The sequence below is a fragment of the Papilio xuthus genome, unplaced genomic scaffold, assembly GCF_000836235.2.
Source record: "Papilio xuthus unplaced genomic scaffold, Pxut_1.1 DF826933.1, whole genome shotgun sequence".
Taxonomy (NCBI): Eukaryota; Metazoa; Arthropoda; class Insecta; order Lepidoptera; family Papilionidae; genus Papilio; species Papilio xuthus.
Genome location: NW_013531716.1, coordinates 4378341 through 4401600, shown reverse-complemented (window position 1 = coordinate 4401600; position 23260 = coordinate 4378341). Strand labels below are relative to the sequence as shown.

At 33.4% G+C, this 23260-nt stretch overlaps 4 protein-coding genes and 1 long non-coding RNA gene across 5 annotated transcripts in view; 2 read left to right on the top strand and 3 right to left on the bottom strand.

Moving 5' to 3' along the window:
* Positions 1-15994, bottom strand: part of Su(var)3-3 (lysine-specific histone demethylase Su(var)3-3) — a 180207-nt gene extending 164213 nt beyond the window's left edge. The window contains exons 1-10 of the mRNA XM_013317962.1: positions 15858-15994; positions 15537-15769; positions 15068-15257; positions 14818-14971; positions 14587-14715; positions 14085-14227; positions 13583-13732; positions 13132-13190; positions 12772-12996; positions 12105-12253 (exon numbers count right to left, since the gene is read on the bottom strand). Coding sequence (XP_013173416.1) covers positions 12105-12253; positions 12772-12996; positions 13132-13190; positions 13583-13732; positions 14085-14227; positions 14587-14715; positions 14818-14971; positions 15068-15257; positions 15537-15769; positions 15858-15881 — 1456 coding nt within the window. The 5' untranslated portion in view covers positions 15882-15994. The remainder of the gene's footprint in view (positions 1-12104; positions 12254-12771; positions 12997-13131; positions 13191-13582; positions 13733-14084; positions 14228-14586; positions 14716-14817; positions 14972-15067; positions 15258-15536; positions 15770-15857) is intronic.
* Positions 14922-16563, top strand: LOC106122102 (uncharacterized). Its single transcript, XR_001228084.1, has 3 exons — positions 14922-14988; positions 15172-15275; positions 16495-16563. It is a non-coding gene; the product is annotated as an uncharacterized LOC106122102 (long non-coding RNA).
* Positions 16458-17418, bottom strand: Burs (Cuticle-tanning hormone bursicon). Its single transcript, XM_013317963.1, has 4 exons — positions 17278-17418; positions 16953-17062; positions 16755-16880; positions 16458-16596 (listed from the first exon to the last, which is right to left on the bottom strand). Exons 1-4 carry the CDS (start codon positions 17375-17377, stop codon positions 16465-16467), a joined length of 468 nt encoding a protein of 155 aa, XP_013173417.1. The 5' UTR covers positions 17378-17418; the 3' UTR covers positions 16458-16464.
* Positions 17419-19414: 1996 nt separating this feature from the next.
* On the bottom strand, positions 19415-20202 carry Pburs (bursicon subunit partner of burs). The gene is made up of 3 exons (XM_013317965.1): positions 20054-20202; positions 19805-19929; positions 19415-19731 (listed from the first exon to the last, which is right to left on the bottom strand). The coding sequence occupies exons 1-3, from the start codon at positions 20175-20177 to the stop codon at positions 19561-19563; spliced, it is 420 nt and encodes a 139-aa protein (XP_013173419.1). The 5' UTR covers positions 20178-20202; the 3' UTR covers positions 19415-19560.
* A 705-nt stretch (positions 20203-20907) lies between these two features.
* Positions 20908-23260, top strand: LOC106122185 (CAAX prenyl protease 1 homolog; the record flags this gene model as incomplete). The annotated part of the gene is given in 2 exon segments (XM_013318090.1): positions 20908-21200; positions 21568-23260. Coding segments are annotated over 2 exon segments (1329 nt in total). The 5' UTR covers positions 20908-21110.

Sequence of the window (23260 nt, the reverse complement as noted above, 5' to 3'; positions counted from 1 at the left end):
TATGAATACATTTCCATTGCGGCATTTCATATCATATTGAATTCAAATTAATTTCAAATCGACCAGAGTAAATATAGAATATCTTATTTAAAATTCCATTGACCTTAATAAGGTAATCGGATTGAAGCGACAAGCCTTGTTATATTATGCAAACAGCGACTTTAAATCAGTTCCAAATGGCAAATAGGTGGACATAAAAATAACGTGGTGACAATAATAGAGAGGTTGAGGGAACGGAGTGCCGTCGACCAGCGGCGTTATCTCTACTGACCAGATAAAGATCTCGCTTGTAGTTTTAAAGAAAATTTACAATTTCGTCTACTAATAATCGTATATTCCCGAGAGATATTCGTTCGGCTGAGGCGGCGACTGCTTACGACCCCAGTATACGACCGATTTATGATCGTCCCTCGTAGGACAAAGGTATTACATTTTACAACTTAATTTAAATAGTCTACTTTTTTTGCTTATAAAGTATTTATTGATTTTACAAAGTTTTTTAAGTCTTTATTGGTTAGTAATAAAACGTAGCGTAACAGAATATAACATCCACATAAGAGTAATGATTGCCTGAATTTTAATTATTCAAGGGTCACGCATCTCGCTCGGTTATTGCACTCCAATTATTTATTCATTTATACGCGATAAGTTGTCTTAAAATTTTTGATTTGCTTAATTTTGCATCACATTTTTTCTTGCATCTTATTTTTCCTTTATCATATCTCTCTTAAATTATTACCTAATATATCTCTTTAGCATACCTTTCTCAGTTCTGGAAACATTTAAATATGCATTATTCTCTTGTACATTTTCAGTCGATGCTTTAAAAACAAACTTCATTTGTTTCCCTACATTTAATGTAAGATACTGAACCAGTATAACCATAATTTCTAAGAATAAGCACTAACACGGAATATGTTACAATAATGCTACAGTAATATTATATGTTAATTATAATACGGTAACATTTCCATCCTAACGTTAGATTTAAGTAGAAAATTATACTATGGAAAGAGCGTGCGATAAATATTTGGCCTATGATTTAGAAATCTTGCCTTCGGTGACGCAACACTGATTGTAGTCATGTGATATAAGCATCGTTGTTACGACGGCTCAATCTCGTGAACTTTTAACATAGAAAGGTTCCATTGAATTGGTTAATAGAGGTCCCATTACGAGAGCGCAACGCGTCAATCATATAGAACTTGTGTATGGAATTACTGAACTAACAGGCTTAATTAAAATTGCAAAAAGCGTCGTTGTATAATTTTCAGACATAGATTTGATCTTGATATAAAATACGTATGATAAGTAGAGGTATCTTAGACTAGTAGTTGCCCGTGACTTCGTCAACGCGGAATTTAGAAAAAAGTAGTAATGTATAATATATAATTTATGTCACTCAGAGATAGAGTACCTTGTAAACAGTGAAAGAATTTTTCAAATCGGCTCAATAGTATCGGACTCTATTTAATGCAAACAAACAAATAATCAAATCTTTCGTCTTTATAATATTAGTAGATATCTATACATGTTATCAGTAGTTAGATCTCATTCGAATTGTAAATACTAGTATCTGTTATATATTAAAAGCCCATAAAAGTCATAACAGAAAAGGTCATGGAAAGCGGTAAAGATCCCTTGAATCGGCGGGCACCATAATGCCGTGGTGTAAATATTCATCGGCCGAGATTGTCGCACGCAGCGTAGGCAGAACCGTATTACAGGGCGAGGTTGGGGACACGCATTAGAGACAATGAGATTTGCATAGCTGGGCGTTCCTAACTGTCGACCGGAACATTCACATTAACAAATCCAGAGCGTTTAATGTATGTGAAATAGTTTCATTATTCGCTCAACATCATTTAAATTAATTCATTAAACCGTTTCTACATCGAATAGTTTCTAAGATTAAGTATATTTTTATGTTTCTGCTCATATTGATGGTGGTCTTGTATTTTAAACGGTTTATTAAACGAGTTTACATACCTGATTTGAATAACTTAATAAAACTACATAAAAATCTTTTTAACTATACAATCCAGAAGAGATAAAGATTGAAAATAACTGTTTTTATTACTTTATACCACAATAATTGTGCAATCTTTTATTTTTATTCTTTCATATGTTATTATACATCTACAAATCAACACTATTTAACGACTTTCAGTAAACGGATAAAACTATTTTAAATTGCTTAAGCTCCGGCTACATTAAACGCTTAACGGGTTAACATTTATTGAGTGTACAACACCCCTTTATAAATCACTCCCCGGCGCGGATAGTTTAGCAATTAAAAGAGGAATCTAATTCTCGCTATCTTTTCTACGAACTAATGAGTGGACTCAGAGTGAAGCGACGCCGCATACAGACACTTATCTCGCTGATAACCAAGTACAAATGGGTTATTCGCTTCTTCCAACCCCTACGCCTCTTTATTTCTACTGTAACGTCTTAACCAGGCCCCTACAACTTTTATAATGTGGAGAAACAATCTCATTTTAAGCCCATTTAGTTGATTAAAAAGATTAAACAACAAACCCGTTCAGCAGCAGTTATTTATTTTTTAAATCTTTATTAGCTGTCAACAAATAGTTATTAAATTGAATTAAGATTGTGTGAAGCTAGTGAAAACAGTCTTTTATTACACAAATACGTCGGTGATTCGGATATCTGACCATAGAAATTAATCGATGTTACATCATAATCAGTTTTCACACTCGCGGCTAAATGCATCCTGTTAATTTTATAATTTATGCTGTGTAAGAATGCATTTGCATTCTAAGTCGTAGTGAAATCATTACACCACTTCCTAACGCACAGAAAAATTATTAACTTCAAAAAGTGAATAAATAAATTTCATAAGCAATTTACGTAGCATGAGATGTTATCCAAAGGTGGTTTAAAAAGCTATTACATCATGTTAGTATCGTAAGTCGTGCAGACTGCGTTATTTTATTCGGCCTTAAAAGACAATAAAGATTCGGTACATAGCTGCGTCCACAGCACGTGGGCTGCGGACAATAAACGAATCCTAACATGTCCGGACATTGTCCGTGGCGCCTTTATTGCTACATATTTTACAGATACGCGTGGTAACATCGCCATGCGATGGCACGTTTACGATATATAGTAATAACATTTGAGTTTTTGTTGTAAATCGATAATGGAATTGTAAAAACTTTTTATCCTTTTTTTTATTTTATATTGCATTTATTTAGAATTTGTACAATATTCAATGTAGATATATTCTCTGTATATCCTGACATGATTTTAAGAGCACCTCGAGGCATCATTATCTGGAAAGTTAGAATAAAAACGCTTGAATCTCTCACGCTGCAAGCGTCCGGTATGGATGCTGGAGGTTACACTACAATACGTTGGAAAAAGAAAACTCTACCACGTCACACTAATAGTCTTTAATGAGGGCTCTGTTGAGATTTTCTCATGCAAATAAACGTATGAAAACTTTTTTGTACAAGTTTGCTTTTTTGTTTGTTGTATAAAATCTTAAGAAACTATTATTTCAAATTAAACAAGGAATATTTACTAATAAACAAAAGAGCACTTATCAAACCCTTAACCTAAGCATATTTAACGAAACATAAAATAGTTCAACTTTTATTGATAACAATAAAGGGGTGATTTTAATTAGAGGTGCGACTTCAATGCAATACATTCGTTGTCCGGGAACATTGCAGGTTCGTTTCATGAGCCAATAAAACGTCAAGTTTATCTCCGGGGCATCAAGACTAACACCTCGACTCGAGGCTCGGCCTAATAAAAGACACCTCAATAAGATGCGAGAATAATGCGCGATCTTATCTCGCGGTAGCCACTCCGAGAGGACAACACTCTCGCGTTTCATTAACCACCAATTCGGTTAATGATCGTCGAACTTTTTCGCTTAAATAAACATTAAGGGAACGAACATCGCGAGCGACGAACCTTTTACCGGAATTACGCGCGGGCTAAGTGCCCGCTTTAATGTGCTAAGGACAAAATAACGATGCATACATTTTAAGGGTACAGTCGTCTTTCTAATACAAATTACGCTGTAGATAGATCTCAATGTTGTTGTCATCAATTTTTTTTTATTTTACAGATTATATTATAAAACTTTCTTAAGAACATTTTTAATTTTAGCGAGTAAGAGACTATTAAAAAAAATATGGATGATGTAATTTAACTTTTTTAAAATAATATTATAGCTTTAAATATATGCAAAATATTAAGATAACAAATGTTACGTTATATAATTTTTTCTCCTAAACTTGCTGACCATTTGGAATCCAGTAAGCAAAAGTTAATATAAGCGAAATTTGTCCCAAGGCATGCATTTAACGGAATGTTCACTATAAGTTGAACATTTGCAAACTAAGTTTGACCAAATCTGTTCTATTCGTGTTACACTAATTTATTTTCCTCCTTCAACTGAAGGCATATAATTGTGTACTTACTATAGGTAATCAATTAGAAGGTGGATGTAAGTGAATGTCAGCGAACTAGATTTACAGACAAGAAGTTAGACTGTTACAATCTTACTAATATTGTAAATGCTAATATTTATATAGATAGATGGGAGGATGGATATTTCTTGTATGGAACGACTAAACAGATCTTGATGAAATTTGGCACAGATATAGAACATAGTCTGGAACAGATAGACTACTACTAATAAAGTTTACTAATTAAGTTTTTTTCTTTAATTTCGCGAATATGGAATCGCAGTCGATAGCTAGTAAGCTATAAATATAGCTGAAGTTAAATTGTCTGTTAGTACCTACACTAAACATACTTGAAATAATAAAATGCCAATTAAACCACCATAAATGCCACGGTATCTTGGCAATTATCACCTCCCACTATGTATGCGCATACTTTGTAAAACCTCATCGACACCAATAAAACGGGTTCCTCTTAATATTTGCAATTGAAGTGACCGCGAGTCATTTTTTGCGTCCTTTTCTTATCAGATGTGCGTTCCGGCTAACTTCGAGTGTAATTACGCTGAGACGCGTTAAAAGTGCCGCCGACCAGTGGGCAGTAATTTATTCAACTGTAACAGAATTAAACTTTGCGATACAGTTGGAATTGCTTAAGCTCTTTCATTTCTTAAGAAGTCAAAACCTCGGTTCAGGCGAGCGGTTCACTTGAGTCCATAAACCAAAAAAAAACAAATTCTGATTATTATCAATTGAAGATACATATTTAGGTCTAATATTGTTTTCATTTTTTAACAAATAAAAATTAAAGCAAAATTACACCATGTTTATTTAATTTTGATATAGGCAACGGAAAAAGATCGGTGATTATTGTTGTTTTTAGGATTCCGTACCTCATAGGAAAAAAACGGAAACCCTTATAAGATCACTTTATTGTCCGTCCGTCTGTCTGTCAAGACCCTTTTTCTCAAAAACGCGTGAAGGTATCAAGCTGGAATTTATTTTAATATATATTTTTTTATCAAAATAGACACGAACATTTTTAAATTCACCATTTAAATACAAATTATTGTGTTTATTGAAAGTTAATCAATAAAATTCTAATGAGACTTAAATTATTCAAATTTTTTTACCCGTAAAGGGCTCAACCGTGAATCGAATATATTATAAATTTTATTCTAATGAAAAAAATCAGTCATTACTATTATTTGTTTCCCAGCAATCACTTTTTCCGTTACAAAACGGGACAAAACAACTTAATGTTACACAGTACGTATATTACGTAGACACGCTGTCTTATTGAACTAACACTAGCCAAGCAAATGAGATGGGAGGCAGCTAAAGACTAAAGTTAGTGTTAGCATAAATTAAAACAAGCGTTTTCACAAAAAGTTGATAAATGGCCTTTCGCAGACGGCGCGACAAAAAAGTGTAGCGACGTCAGCCGAAGCGCTAACGTGTTTCATTTTGCACTTACTACCGACATCTGGACGCTTTCAGATTCAACAAACTATGAATTTAATGACTGAAATCAGGCGCCGCTGAATCTATTCAAAAACCATACACAAATCTTTCGACTTGTTTTTCCCTAAATAGCTCAATACCTCTTTTTAAACAAAGCTTTATCACATCTCTTTATGGTCATATAAGATACATTTGATAAGATATTAAGTTAACTTATAGATTTTAACAATATTTTGTTACGAATTGCTGTAGAGTTGTGCTGAATGAAGAAACATCGATAATCAGACTGAGCAAGTGGTAAGAGTGTCTATTTTAATTTTATAATGTCCGAGAAGCGAGGGGATTAAAGTAAACCGACGCTAGTGGAGTTGGAATGGGAGGCCACAGTTCACGGGGCACTGATTGCTCTGCCCGACCACACCCCACGCCGACCCCCACAATCCCTATTCTCTTTTAAACATAAAGTTACATTTTACTCGTTAAAGCTTAGGTTTTGTACAACGTACAAGCTGTCTCGACATGTCTAAAACACACGGGAAACGTTTTAGATTCTACTAGAATTAAAGTATTTTCCAGCTGCTCGCATACTTTTGTGCTTTTATCAATGTAAATAAAATAATTGTTTTATGCATACTTAAGGGACAAACATGAATTTTTAACGTTATTGTCCAGCAAAATAATGAAATAACTTCGATATTATTTGATTCTTAACTTCTCTTGACTTCTGTAACAAATGCAATTTAAATCTTCGTCGAACCATAGCAGAAGGAAGTTGTGAGATATATTCAAGTCGTTCACGGAATGTAATACAGGTCGTGGCAGCGTTTATAAAACCGCAACACGCTACTATTAGAGACGGTCGTCCAGGGACGGAATGTAAGGCTCACAGAAATGCGCAATAAAGCGACATATGCACCGTCGCACACCAAACTTGCTCACATCGCGCCAAGCCACTGTGAAACTACGCGCACAGAGCGGGATGTAGAGAGCAGTACTGTCTGTCTAGGCAAGACGACAAATTTTGTAGAAACATTTTAACAATATTTTTAAGCCTTTCCAAAATATTAGTATTAACAAGATTGATGAATGATATTAAGACGCCTGTCTTCTGGTACAACAAAAAAGCCCAAGTGAATCGCTAGTGAATGAAAAAGTAACCCTAAATGAACAATGATAGTGAATTCAAAATTTAATCTTGACTCAAATATTTAACCCCTAGTTGTTACTGTTCACGTTGGACTTGAAGGATACAGCATACGATGCGAAAATTACATCGCGCTCTGTGTGCATAGCCTTTAAACGCCACATGACAAGAAACTTGCATATTAAATTCTATAATTCAAACGAACAAATACACATATGAGGGACATACTTGGGGGACTTAAGACTACTTTAATTATAATAGGAACTTTGTTGACAATAAGAGAGCCGACTACATATTTCGGGAAGCGGCTTAGGTGAGCGTTGAATTGGCCGCGTGCGCGGGTACCCTCAAACTAACCGTATACGGAAAGTTGAGTAATCCACAAACGTTCGCTTTAACGGAATAAGATGGGAAATCAGAGTATTAGCATAACAGTTAATTCAATTAGGGTCCACAAAGAGCATTACAACTTTGACAATGAACGGAAAGTTAAAGCGGGAGGCCTGATGAACGAACGAGGAATACTAAATTCTAACAAAATATTGTCACGAAGAGAGTTAAAGTATTTTACATAGATAGAGGAGGACAAAAGATTTTTAATCAAACAAATAAAATTAAGGATTTCAATTTCATTCTACGGGGTACTAACAAGTCAATAGTAAAATAAAACTATCTTAAAAATTAGAACATACGACTTAACTAATCACTAAATCGTTTCCTATACACATCTTTGTCATCCTGTTTATTACTATATTATGTGAAATAAATTCTATACTAAATTCAAACAAAAAGAGAAAACACGCTGGTAAAGTCTGAAATACAGACGCAAAGTAAATTTATATGGGTCCTACAAACTGCAGTGTATGGTCACTGGCATTCATTCTACACCATTGCGAAGTCGTAACCGTGATCTATGGAGGCAATAAAGCAAGTCAGATTACGTCAAGTAATTCACTATAGTTGGCTCGTTCCAACACTTTGGTATTTACTAGGAACGCAAAACGAGAATAAAGGACTAATAGTTGTCCACCGAGCTAATACAATATTGCTAATACTTTAAACTATTCATAACAAGATACAACATAAACTTTATTGCTAATGTCAATGTCACCATGATATTCAAATTTTTGCATTTCATGTCTAAATCATCGTAAGTACACAGTAGTGCATTACATATGTAGCTACCATATCATCATATTTTAGTATCCGTCACGCGCGACTACGTCCACGCAAAGTTAAAAAAAACTTAATTAGTAGCCTTGTTCTTCTCTCACTATGTTCTACATCTATGCTAAATTTCATCGAGATTCTTGCAGTCATTCTGGTGAAACCTTCAAACAAACATCCATCTACCCATCAATACAAACATTCGCATTTTTATTTTTAGAAGAATGAAGATTAATATTGACAATGTGAATATGTCATGTCTGGCAAATTTATTTATTAAGACTTCATGAAGACAATAAACGAAGATGGATAAAATTAGAAACGGAAAGAATAATTGTCAACGTCGTGCAATAGAACTTAAGCATTTATCTCAAATACCTATCTGGTTTTGTTGTCGCCAGCTAATACAAGAAAACAAATATTTTTTGACTAATTAAAATACATTGCTACATTATATGCTGATATTATAACACCAATCTACATTACCCCAGCATTAAATCGACTTAATGCGAGCTAGGCCATTTATCAAGATAACAATTGTTTAGCCAGGCGAAGAGCTTTTGGCCTTTTGCCACTGCGCTTCGTAGTACAGGTTTAAAGGTTCAACAAAATGCAAATCGCACTACATCTAACACCACTATTCGGGTCGTGTGACGTCACAAGCTTATGATGAAAGCGTCACGAACAATGCACGTCGCTTGCGCAACTGAAGCGATCTCAGAACAATGGTGGTTTAATAGAGCCATTCGTCGACTCATTGCCTATTCATCCACGCCCCAGACGCCTCCACGGGCGAGGCAGTCGCAATTGGTGTCCTAGCCGCTAAAGCTGTCAATCTAATAAACAGTCTGATATATATTCGTTTCAAGATCGTAATGTGTAATCTACATACAATTTAATTGTAACGTTCCTACATGACATGAATGATTCCCTTAATAAAAACGTAAACACATTCAACATTCCATCGTGACTACATTATAATACAGCAAGTATACATAAAAAGTGGTATATTCCAAACAAAGCTTTCGTGAATTCGTACAAATAAGGATACGCATAAAATTTCTTGTGATATTCAAGCACGCACCCTTGTACAGACTCCCGTGAGAGATGTTTAGACTATGGCTTCTTTTGAGCAAAAGTAAAATTTGACTCGTCACTTTGGTAGTACAAAGTACGAAGAAGCACAGATAACAACCATTTTGAAGAGTTCTAATAAACGAAAACACTTTCAATCACTACGCCTATTTATTGATTAATTCATTGAATTAATAACAAATGACGACATGATCGGACATTGCATTCATTAAGACTTTAAGCGGCCCAAAGCATTATCGAAAACTTGTTACTGGCGAGGCTATAAAACTAGCGTTTGGTACCGACCGCCACCTCGGAGACTTGTTCCAAACACCATTTGTTGTCGGTAAATAGCAACATTACTTATACGTCGTGATTAACGCAGTTTTTAGCTGCATTCATGATATGTGAATACCTCAGTATTACCGGATGAGTTATAGGCAGATGTTATTTTTATCGGAATGTATAGTGGTACCTTATTCATCTTCTCTACAATACATTAATCACATACTTTTATGGCTAACTGGACGTATAAAACGGTATAATATGGCTAATAAAAAGTTTTACATGGCGTCGACACCTTTACATGAGGTTTAAAGAAAATTTAAAATAATTATGCATCTATATGCATACCACATTTTACAAAATTTGAATGTTTTATCTTTATTAAATTAATATTAACTAAACTATACATCATATAATCGACTACATAAAAGCACATATTTTTTTTACATTCAATAAATTCAAATGAAAAATATTATTTTCCATAAAATATGATATCCAAGTAGATACAATAATGGCGTGACAAGTCACGATAGCAACGCTCCACGGGGACGGTTAACAATCGTTCAATTTGTAGAGGCAGCAGCCACTAGCCGCGAGCGACCGACTGCGATGCGTTCACCGCACAATGCGCACGCACGCGACCAACCTAACTCGACTTTCTCATGAGCTGGATAACGCACAACAATCAAGATGTCATTTTTCAACTACCCACGCCGCGGACACCGCGCCGCCTGAACAACGAGAATTATGGCCGACAACGAACCCACCGTCCGACGCACAAAGGCGTCTCGAGGATGTCGCGATACATATCTCCCGAGCTGAATAACAACCGCAACAGTTTCCATTTCTTTCCTTTTTGAACATCGTGCGTAATCGGCAAACCTATAGCTTTGTTGCGCTCAGCAGGAAAAAAAACGAAACAATCCCATACATTATGCCGGGAAATATTGTTACGTGTTCAAGTGCCTTATTAAAGTGAACGAGGCAAACAAAAGTTTAAATTGTACGACGTACGTGTAAAGTAGTTAAATACAAGCTTCGAGTTTGCTGAAACGGTCATTATGACAATTCACAGAAGTATGAGGATAATTTATCGCCGGCAAAAGATGGAAACATGCGAGAGGAAATAATAGTTATTATTGACACGAACCACAGTTCGAGAGAAGAGTCCAGCTCCCATTTGTAAAAGATCACAACCAGTAACTAATATGAGAATTCAATATAGAAAACAACACGAAGCCTCAGACTCGACAGATCGAGAATCCAATAAAAAATTCGTAAATTTTTAGTATGAAACTTTTATAACTCTATATATAATTTCAATATTATTATTCTTCGTTTAAACTTTCTACGAAATTAGGCACAAACTCGTATTGTGTTCAAATATGTTATGTGGATAGTCTTGCGTATAAAATACTTTAAATAAGCTATTATTGAGAAACCCGACCTCAAACATAAAATAAAGGTTAATGATATCTTTGGACACAAAGCGCATTAAAGGGATTGCAATAAAATTCTATAGGATTAAAAGCACGTTTTGTATTCCAGTACCAAAGATATTGGTTAGCCCTAAGTAGAAGCAAATAAGAGAGCCAGTGTCCTTTAAAGGGGCGACCCGAATGGCATCCGGTAGCATCATTTGTTTGGCACACAATGGAACATCGATCGTGCGTAAGTTTGCGCGGAAACGTTTCGTAATGAACGATAGAGGTCTAATCAAGTGGCAGTGTTGCACACATGTGATTAGCTATTTGGTATTAACGATCAGTTTTTGATATCAACACTTGCCACCGCATCGATCAACCGGTATCATCATAGTGATTAGTCAATGATTTATGTGCGTAATTTCATGTTGGCCTATTTGCTTGCAAATGCGATGTTATAAAGCGAACATAATCAAGTGTATTGCAAATCGATGCTTTGCATAACCAATTCTTATTAAGTTGAGCAAATAATAATGTCTTTCTTGTACAATTTAGACAACGGCTGTTATCGATTACTAGTAAAATCTAATCATGCAAACGTATCTTTGCAAAACAAATGTCCAATACACTAATAATAACTTTAAAAAAACGACTGACTCACCATTGGTTTCTGAGACCAATACATATGTATAATATCATTATCCCAGGCCGTCGTCTTTGACAAAACAGAGATAAAGTTATTTTTAAATGGTGATTTTGGTCTCAGAAACCCACGGTAAGCCTCTATTGGATGTAATAGCGTCATCTATTGACTGCATTTTGAAACAAAGATTTTTAAATTTGTAATTTAATCTAAATAAACTGATATAAGTAACATTTTCTTATTTTATAATACTCGAAAAACATTACAAGGTGTGCTACAGTCGGAGTATTACAGTCTCACGTAACCCTGTTGAAGCCGCTCCCTCCCACAAAGCATCGTAAATAAGAGGACGTCTTAGATATCTCGCCCAAAGTAGCTTTAAATCAGCACTGGATATTAACAACTATGAGTCAAAATACACATATAAATACTTTGAAAGTTGATTAAATAGCTCTTACCTGTTAGATGGTTGCCAGTAAACTCGAAGTCGTCGTCCTGATCCCAGTGTTTGAGAGAAAGGTTGCCGAGCGGCGTCGCGTTCGCAAACTCCAGGTTAGCGAAGTGCCAATCCAGGATCTGTCTGTCACGCACTGACAGATACACTGAACTGTCAACAAATTTTGATAATAAACAATACACAATTTATATAACATCGGTAACCTCCGACTTTGTTAGCGAGGAAATAAAAAAAAATAAGTAAAAAGTAGCCTATAACATGGCCGCGTTAATCCGTTACCTTCCCATCAAAATTTCGTCATAATCGGATCATCCACTCCGGAGATTACGCAAAACAAACGTGGATTTGCGGACCGACAGACATACAAACAGATAGATATACAATTTCTTTTTTTTTTAATTTAATTTTCGTTATAAGCTACGCAAATGCATCATATTACATACACACACTCAAATTATGTTAACACAAGCTGTCGTTCGGAATTAAAAAAAAAATTAGTAAGTAGACTATGTGTTTTTCAAAACTATGTTCTACATCTGTGCAAAATTTTATCAAGATACGTTAAACCGTTCCAAAGATAACTTCAAGCAAACATCCATTCACATCCATCTAAACATTAGCATTTATAATATTAGTAAGATATTAGTAAGTGTCTATATCAAACATACCTTGGCGGATTAGTTTCTAACTGTGTCAATTTATCTTCAATAGTGTTGTTTGTTGTGATGAGAGTGTCATATTCATTGCAGAGCTGGTTCATTTCTCTATTGAGTCGTCGCAAATTGAACTCGTGTAGAATACCCGTCTCGCCCGCACCCACTTTGTCTCTCTCAGATAACAAATTCTCTTTCTCCGTTTTCATTGATTTCAATAACTCTTTGATATCTGTCATTCTAAAAGAAAATTACTTGGATTTAATAAAATAATAGACTTTTATACAAAATAGTACAAAAAAGTTAAAGTTACAACAATAATGTTTAATTTCAACACATCTTTCGCATGAAAGCAAATCTCAAGAATATACTTACTTATTTATATTCCCTTTTAATTTTTCTTGGAGGGTTATTACAGCTTTTAAATGTTGAATCTGCAATCAATGTTATAATCATTGTATACACAATTTAACAAAAAATATCTTATTATATTTTAGCAACAAGTAGTAGCCCGCAACCTCCTAAAAACAGCTTAAGCCGGGGACAGTGTAACTTCCCAACAGTAAAAGAATTTTTCAAATCGCTTCAGTAGTTTAAAAGCCTATGTTTCCACTTTATAATATTACAAATATAACAACTTAGCTCCTTGGTAGTATCAATATAGAAGATTAAAAATATAATGAATAAACAATAATTTTCTATATATCAGCAAAATAAAACAAGAACACTAAAATACCTATATATTTTTTTTGTTTTTATTTTTTTATTGATGTGTTTTCCTATGCATGTTTTGACGATGGAAATGTTCAATAATATTGGAACAGACCTGTTTATGTTTAACATTCTTCTGTTGCAGCTTTATGACCCACTCGAGAGCCTGTCCGAGAGAGACAGGAGTGTCGTTGTAGTAATTAAAATCAACTTGATGAGACAGATACGATGTCGCATCTAGAAGACGGTTGAATTCACGCTCCACCTAAATATCATAATATAAAAAGTGCCATTAAATATAAAAATAGAATACTAAAATCTTACACTAAGTAATTTAAAACACCGCTAATTATCGCCCTTCGCCTTATCAAGTAGGGTTGACGCACATGGTTTTGAAAAACCCAATACCATGGCTTGGCAGCTTTCGCTTAATTTGTCGCCAACCATACTTGTAGGAATATATTTAAATTAAATATTGAAATAAAAGTGCATAAACTCAATGTTATTAAAAAGCTCTTCTAATGTTAAAGAATAAAATTGCAATGACTATATCAAAACTTACTCTTCAATAGACAAATAACATCCATAATACTTAATAAAAATAAATACTTAAATACCATTTCGTCTTTATGCTTCGGTACTTGTATACCATTTGATTCATACAATGGGCATTTTTGTTTAATTTTATGTAATTCCATATTCATTTGCACAGATAATGTTGTTACTGGATTACCACCTAAGCCTGTTACCACCATGGCTCCTGTAATATTTACAAAACATATTTAAACTTAAAAAAAATTCTATAATACTTGGTGTATGTATCACCAAATAGTTCCAATAGGAAAAAAAATGATTCAAATTAAAATAAAAAAACTGTTAATCAGCAAAGACATAATTATTACACACTAGCTGTCGCCCATAACTCCGACTGCGGAGAATTAAAAAAATAAACATTTGTAGCCTATGTGTATCTTCCAGACTATGTTCTACACCTATTCCAAATTCCAGAGGGATCCATTCAGCCATTCTAGAGATACCTTCAAACAAACATCCATCCATCCATCCAAACATTCCCAAATATTATATTAATATGATAATTATAATTTGAACATCAAATACCTAAATCAGCAACATATGGTCCTTTTCTATATGTAACAATACGGCCACCAACTCGATCTCTGCCTTCCAATATTACAACTTCACAACCAAATGATTGCAACTGACGTGCAGCTGCTAAGCCTGATACACCTGAAAAAGATACAGCAAAAATCTATACATAACTTCTCTGTTATAAAATGGGATTTTGAAATAAACTATAATTTGTATAGGGTAGAAATAAAATTATCCTACCTGCACCAATTATAATGACTTTTGGCCTCTGTTTTCCTTTTGGAGGTGAAGGAATTGGTGTTATTCTTTCATAAATACCATAATTAATGAAGCCATGTCTTTCCAAAAATGCATGTGCTCGCATTATTAAAGGTGGATCGGCATTATATGGAGGCTGCAAAATTAAAACAGGTATGTAGTATGTTATTTAAATAACTAAAATAATATTATATATTTATCAGTAATAGAATTACAAGCCAATGCTACTTACTTCCATTTTCTGTACACAACCTTCTTGAGTTAGCTGTTTCTTAGGATCTTCAAACCATAATTTTAAAATTCTGTTTCTTATCTGGACAAATGTATGGCTGGAAGCTCCTTGGAGGTCGGAGAAACATTCTGCTTCTAAAGATGACATCTTGTCAAAAGGCAATCTGGATTGGAATGCTGCACCTTCCAAGCTGTAACATAATATACAGGTATATTAAAGCATATAATTTCACCAGTATTTCATTATAAACTTTTTTAACAAGATATTATGTAAAGTGCAATTTTTGTCATATACCTACAAACTTATTTATATGTAATTTGGCAGTGATCACTTTCCATTGGTAAAAGTAAAGTAAAAAATTGACTTTGACTTTGCTTTTCATTCAACTAATTTTCATACGGGAATTTGTCCAACAGTATGGACACTTCTACAAATCTCTGCCAAAAGAAGTTTAATATGTATTCCTTACCTATTTAGCATTTCCTTGTAATTTATTTCTTCAATATCATCACTTTTACAGTCTTCAAAAACTACGGATTTCTCTTCTTTCTTCGGTTCTTTAATATCTAATGTCTTACTGGACAGTGATTCCCGCCTCGTTCCAAATAATGTGGGACTCGCTGCTGTCATTTTATTTTTTTCAGACTGATCTGATTCTGAATCTTCCTGTTTAAGTTTTTCATCCACTTCACGGTTTTCCACCTAAATTTGATAATCAAAATCGTTCATGAAAAATAAGCAATTTTTATTTGTTCCTTTTAAACCACTATATGTACAATAATTGTTTTACCTTAGTTCGCTTACGACGGCTCATTTTGTATGATTAATAGGCAAAATATAAGATATATATGAATGTGGATAAATAAAATAAATATAACATCAAATCAAAACAAATGCCACCGGCGGAGAGTTTTTCAAAGTTTTCATGTCAAGCAAATCAAAGTCAAAGTCAAATCTAATTTTTTTTTAATTTTATGAGCTGGTAACATAGACCTTTAGGTCATATCAAATTTAATGTCAATTGTCGAGCAAAGAGTAAACGAAACATAGATATTATATTACTTTCTCTTCGTCATCATGTACCTTCCTGGTTAATATGAAAGCGGTGATTATTATAGCTTTGATTCTTGGCATTTAGTTATAGTTATATATCTAGCTTTTTATAAATATATAAAAACCCAAAAAAAATAGGTGATGCAATGTTTAGACCTAAGTTGGAATAAACATTAAATGAGTTACTGCAAAAAACTTGTGGGCAAGTGAAACTACGGTCAAGGATAGTTTAGAATAAATTAAACCATGTTTAATTGGTCAAAGGTCTTTATTTATATGAAATGCACAATCTTTAATAATTATTTAAAAGAATAGAATGTATGTTATCTATATTTTTTTAACATTTAATACGATTTTCTAAAATGGTTTTGCAGGCTCTCATCAGAGTAACCAGCAATTTCTTGTGGTATAATAGAACTTTCATCAATTGTACCACATGGACGACACATACATTCCAACGGAGCTTTCGTAGTCACCTGTAAATTGAAACGTATTTTTTAACATTTAAACAATATCAACTGAATTACGAGTTTTAACCTTGACTTTGTTCAACAAATGCCGAACACTATGTTTCTCATTTCTTTGCTCATGTTAACCCACCATTGTATTCATATTGTTATCCTTAATTTCTTACCTTTCTAAACCTTTTTTCTTCGCTCTTGGCCTTGGGGCAGAATAGTACTACTGTTGCTTCTCTTTCTCCTGATTCTTGACAACAATTACACGATCGTTCCATTTGCCAAATCTTGCTGCCAGAAACCTAAAATTTTTAAATGTATATAGTACCATAAATATTATGGAATAAAGTATCGAATAATTGTATTAAAATTACCTGCACGTAACTCGTACATTTACCAATGCACGCATAAGATGGTATAGGTTTAGGAACACAACCAGCGTGTTGCAGAACATGAATAACAGGAGTCATCTTACATTCGTGCCCTGTAAAATATTGTTAGAAGTCATACGACAGAATCTGATTATGGGACGAGCTAGTCGTCTGACAACTAGAAAATCAGAACCAAACCTTTAGACCAAATTTAAAATACGTCTCCTAGATTATCGTGAAGCTAACCATTATTATGACTAGTCTATTTATGACCTTTAATTTTAAAATAATACCTTTAGAGTAATTTTCAGTTCAAAAATAAAATTACCTGGTGGTAAATGAACTTCTTGTGTTTTCACTGTTTTCTCCTTTATAACAACGCTTAAAAGAATTACTACACTTAAACGAAGACAAGTAGAAGCAATCATTATTTACAGTTTATTTCAATTTTTCTTATGATCAACTGAATACTTCAGGGGATGTGACTCGAGTGAAAAATCTGTAGCCAGTCGTGGCTTATAAAGCCCGCAACTTACCGACCACATAGTGAGTTCAGACAGATGTTACTACTCCCTAACATTATAAATCATTCTCTTTCCCTTGTATCTTTCCCGGCTACAAGATCACCCACAGCTTTAATAGTCATCTATTGACCGACTTATAAAATTGCCCCATAAGCATACATAAAACCTTTAAATTCTTGTGTAATATATAACGAATAATGCAAAATAAACAGTATACATTATTGCATCTAAGTCTCTGTTTTTTTAATCAAATAAAAGTCAACGAGGCTTACGTTTATTTATAAGGATTTGTAGTAATGTAGGTTTCCACTGTCGAAACAACAGTAGAAAAACATATTGTCATCTCTTATATTATAATCTTTGCAAAACAAAGTTCCAACAGTAGAAATTCCACCCCGCCCTTAGGAAACCTGTTTTAATTTTTTTTGTGATATATATTTGTGGAAGAGAGATTAGAAGACTTTATTGTTAATCATATTGGCAATTTTTTTATATTATGCTATTTTCTCTGCGGTGTCCTACCAACAAGTTGCTTGGGTCCCTAGCTTTTTAAAGGTCTACTGCAGAAAACAACAAACTAGAGGAAGAACGAATTAATTTATTCCTCAGTCGTTGTCGGTTAGCATTTAATTCCGTTAAATTTCTTTTTAAAACTTAAATAAATAGAAGCCGTTTAAGATAACTTGACTAGCTTCAAGAAGTGAGCGTATCTTTTTCTTAAAGGCCGACACCGCTTCGGCAGTTCTTCTAGCGCCGCGTCGATGATCGCCTCGTTGCTACCACTGCTTATTTTCGTATTAAAAAATAAAATATAATTAGCTGTTTCAATTACTTTTAATTCTGTAGGAGTGTATGCCAAAATTAATAGACATACTTAGTATACAGCTTAAGAGTGTCGCGCAATGCGCAGTGAAGACGCAAACCGCACACGCTGCATCCATGCGGCTAAATTAAATAGCTGCTAGATTTAGTGCTAGAGTTAGTGAATAAATGCTGCTTATTCAGTATTTAAATAGTCACTGAAGATGTCTCAGATCAATTAGTAGGTGAAATGTATAGTAATGGATTACTTAAGTTACCGTTGAGCTACTCTGAGTGCGGCCATAAGACAAACATTACTGGAGCCTATACGGAAGCAGCCATGGGTATCGCTAAACTATCCATATTTTTTTTATTGATATAAAAAGTACTAAGGCGCCTATACCTCCTCATCGGTCGGCCAAGCCTTTATCAGCAGCTATTCCCTGCTTAAAATTTTACAAATTGTATGGAGGAATAGACCGTGCCGTGTTGACCCTCCGTAGAGACAGGCATTGATAGGATAATATATTTTGAATAACAATCCTTTAGCGCGAATGACGTGCTTTTGTTACAAAGTCTAGTGTATATGTAGAATTAATATTGAGGGGAATGAATATTGTTGAGTCAATACACTGGCTACTATATGACGACAAGGGCAGGTTGATGATGATGACCAGGATTGAATTACATTGCAAATTACACACGATGTTACGGAATACACGTAAAATTTTGCGGATTTAGATAGCTTGTTTCTGTTTATTATTAAAAACATTTTTTAAGTATTATAGATTGAACTGTATATTTTGGTTTATTTTATAATAAATAGACCTAAGAGATTCTGTTAGATTTTAATATCTTTAGTTCAACGTAGCAAAATATCCTAGTCAAATACTTCGTTAAACATAACAAGAAATCAGAATTTACAATAGCAAGAATCTAGAATAGTAAAACTCAAACTACTCTTTATAGCATCATTCCTAAGTTTGAGTACATATAACATTTAAGGTAAAGAAAACAGATTATTAAATCAAATAATTTTTTATTGATAATTTTTTTGTATTGATTGTTATAATTATTTTTATTTTTTCATAATTAAATGGTATAAATTTTACATAAATAAGTATTGAAGATTGTATCCATCAATATTTCTTTAGACCTAGACCAATTTCAAGGTTACAAATAAATGAGTACTTAATCTATCTTATGTAAACATCATATCTTTTATAACTATTCAAAGATCATTTCCCAGGGTTAAGATAAGAATTTTTTCTCTCTATTTTTAATTCTTATCGGCTGTAGTCTCCGCACTTGTGACACTTGCATTCATCTGGCTCCCGTAAACGGACTTCCATTGTGGCGCGATCTTCATCTTCCAATCTAAGGCCGTCAGGGTCATAACAGTGGGTTAGAGTAACGATTCGCTCCCGAAGATAATTCTCTCTACAGCAAAAACATTCCTAAAATGTATAAATTATTGGTATTAGAGGCACGTAACTAAATAGTGTTAAATAAGCAAATAATCAAAGATACCTTTAGAAAACCTGTAGCAGTTACGACAGATGGTTGAATCTGACTCCTGCAAACACCTTCACATTTGTTTACAGTGACTTCACCACTACATGATCTGATTAGTGAGCCTATTTCATCGTATTCCTCTGAAAATTAATAAAAAAATTATTTCCATTTCTTTTTTTTTCACAGAAACACTTGGTTGCTGGCATATTTAAAGCTTGGTGTACGACTTTGCAAAAATCGCCGTTTTTGTACTGCTCAACTTGCCTTTAGTTACGTGTATTTCAGTTGGGAATGTTTCACAATTTTCGTCAGCCCTTATGCTTGCAGTAATATATAGTAAGCAGTGGATTACAAAAATCAAAAAATTTATGGAGCTTAAAAAAGACATTTTATAAGAAAGCTAAAGAAATTAATTGTTGTTAATTCTTCAATGGGTTAAGGGAGACTGTGCTTAAAGAAAGGGTTGAGTTAGTTTTATACCAAAGTGATGCCGCATATTTGTGCAAAAAATTAAATAGAATCTACCCCTTTTACATCAGTAACAGCAGGCGATCAAAGGCTAAAGTACAAAGTCTTGTACTCAGCTCTTTGGTATTTAACAAGGCTTTAATAGATTACAACAAAGTACATTTACTATTTTTTTCGTATTTCCTGCAAAGAGTTTTGTATTTCAGAAACCACTAATTTATTGATTCTCGTCTATACTTTTTTAAACCGGAAGTAAATAACATCTTCACTCAAGCTTTCTTGAAGAATCTAAAACTTCTACTAAAAGGGAAGAAGCTGTTTTAAATAAATTACTATGCCGACTTATTTTGAATTACTTTCATATTATATTAATATATATTTCATATTTCAAACATTACATAATAATATTAAATACTAACGGTCGCCTTTCGCTTCGTGAGCGCAAAATTAAAGCTATTAGCTACCTACCCGTCTAAGCCCATAATACATCATGTGTAAGAAATATAAATTACATTATTACATACAAACACACCATTTTTTAACATATATAGATAGATGTATAGATAACAAATAAAGGAAAAGACTTTTTCATTGTGATATTTTATCTGTATTCAGTTTAAGAGATAAAATCTCGGCATAAACAATGTACTCTACTCTTTGGATTAAATTGATTTTATTACAATCGATCGGAATCCGAATGGAGTGGAGTTGGAGCATTGGAATTGGATTCTTGTAATTGTCTTTGCTAATAGTTTTGAATATTTGCTGATTTAGTATTAAGGTCTTTTGATGCTTAGTATCTACGTCGTACTTATAACCTATTTATCAAGTTACGGTTCTTTTAACTTACAACATGGTTTCGGGTGAAGATTTAATAGTTTGGTTAATTTTAATATTTTCCTGGGCAGAATACTTATGGGAACTGTACCTCACATTGCGACAGGTAATGTTTATTTTAATATAAAATGTTATTGACCACTTGCTGAAACTGAATGACGTACCCTATGGTATTTAAAGTATTAAACTGTACATGTATATAAAATTGTTTATATCATTACGTGGTATATGGATAACGGACCAAGTTAATTATTATGATATCACGGTGATTAGAATAATATTCGTGTGACCTGCATAGTTTTGTTATTGCATAAGTGTTTAACAAAGTATAACTCAAATTTTAAGTAAAAACCAAAACTATCTACTTATTCATTTAGAGAAATTTCCTAAAGGATAATCTAAAACGAATTAATTCATAATTTTTCTTACATTCAGTATTCATTACCATTTATTAACTTATTTTTTCTTTTCAGCTGAAAATATACCATACAAATAAAACCATACCTGATGAGTTGAAGGAGATGTTAAATGAGGAATCTATAAAGAAAGCCCGTCTTTATGGCATTGATAAATCAAAGTTCAAAATAGCCAAAGAACTGTACAATATAATTTTAATATCAGTGATTCTGTACAAACGTTGGATTTATGTTGCTTGGTACAAATCGGAGATGATAGCAGAATCTTTAAATATAACACCTGATCAAGAAATCATTGTCACTTGTATATTTATGACATTTGTAACTTTATTTAATTTTGTTATGAATATGCCTATTAAAATTTATGCAACATTTGTACTGGAAGAAAATCATGGATTTAATAAACAAACAGCTTTATTCTTTATAAAGGATCAGTTGAAATCACTATTACTGGGCCTTGTCATCACTCTGCCTATAATATCAATTGCATTGTACATTATTATGTTGGGAGGAAATATGTTTGTTGTTTGGCTGTGGATGTTCACAACCCTGACAACTCTGTTACTTCTTGCACTTTATCCAACAGTTATTGCTCCACTGTTTGACAAGTTTGTACCTCTACCAGATAATGCACTCAGAAAAGGAATTGAAGACTTGGCTTCTAAGCTGAATTTCCCCTTATCTCAAATTTACATTGTCAAAGGCTCAAAGAGATCAGCACACAGCAATGCATATTTCAGTGGACTTTTAGGTGCTAAGAGAATTGTTTTGTTCGACACACTATTAGAAAGCCATGATAAAACAAAGAATGTTACCACTGGCTGCACTGATGATGAAATATTAGGAATTTTGGCTCATGAACTTGGACATTGGAGTTGCAGCCATATTTATAAGTCTATTGCCCTAACTGAAGTCAACTTACTATTGTTATTCACTGCGTTTGGTATTCTTTTCAAATACTCTACATTGTATACTGCAATCGGGTTTCCAACTGAACAAGAACCAATTATAATAGGTTTGTTAGTTATCTTACAGTTGATTCTAGCTCCCTATAATTCATTATTGTCATATTTTGCAACAGCGCTCTCTAGGAAATTTGAGTTTGAGGCTGATAACTTTGCTATTAACCTTAAATATGCAAATGAACTTAGGTCTGCTCTAATAAAGTTAGGTAAGGACAACTTAGATTATCCCATCTACGACAAACTGTATTCTGCATGGTACCACTCTCATCCAACATTGCTCCATAGAATAGAAAACATTAATAACAAAATTTCTAACGAGAAGAAAGACTAATTCATACTATATTTTACAATTTATATTTTGAATGCATTTTAAATAGTACAACTATAATAAACTTTTTATATCTTGATGTATATTTATCTTGTGCATTTTATACTACTAATAGATATTTTCAAAACAATGTTTTGCTCCTATTTTGTAAAGATACAATTAAGAAGTCATTTTTTTTGGACACTTAATGTCCAGAGGCAAACCAAAAAGCCAAGCTTTGCTCTAAGCAATTTAGAAAATGTATGTATGCATTTGATAATAGTTTTATTGCCTTCCTAAATAGATGTGTAGAGTTATATAGATTCTCTGTGTCTATGTTTAATCTGATCTCAGATATGTCTTCATACCTCTGCATGTAACTAGGAAGTATGTAACTTATAGGAACTAAACAGTAATTAAGTACATTTTAATAAGTGTAAGGGTCTGTTCCGCTAAGTCCAAGTAATTCCTGAATAAA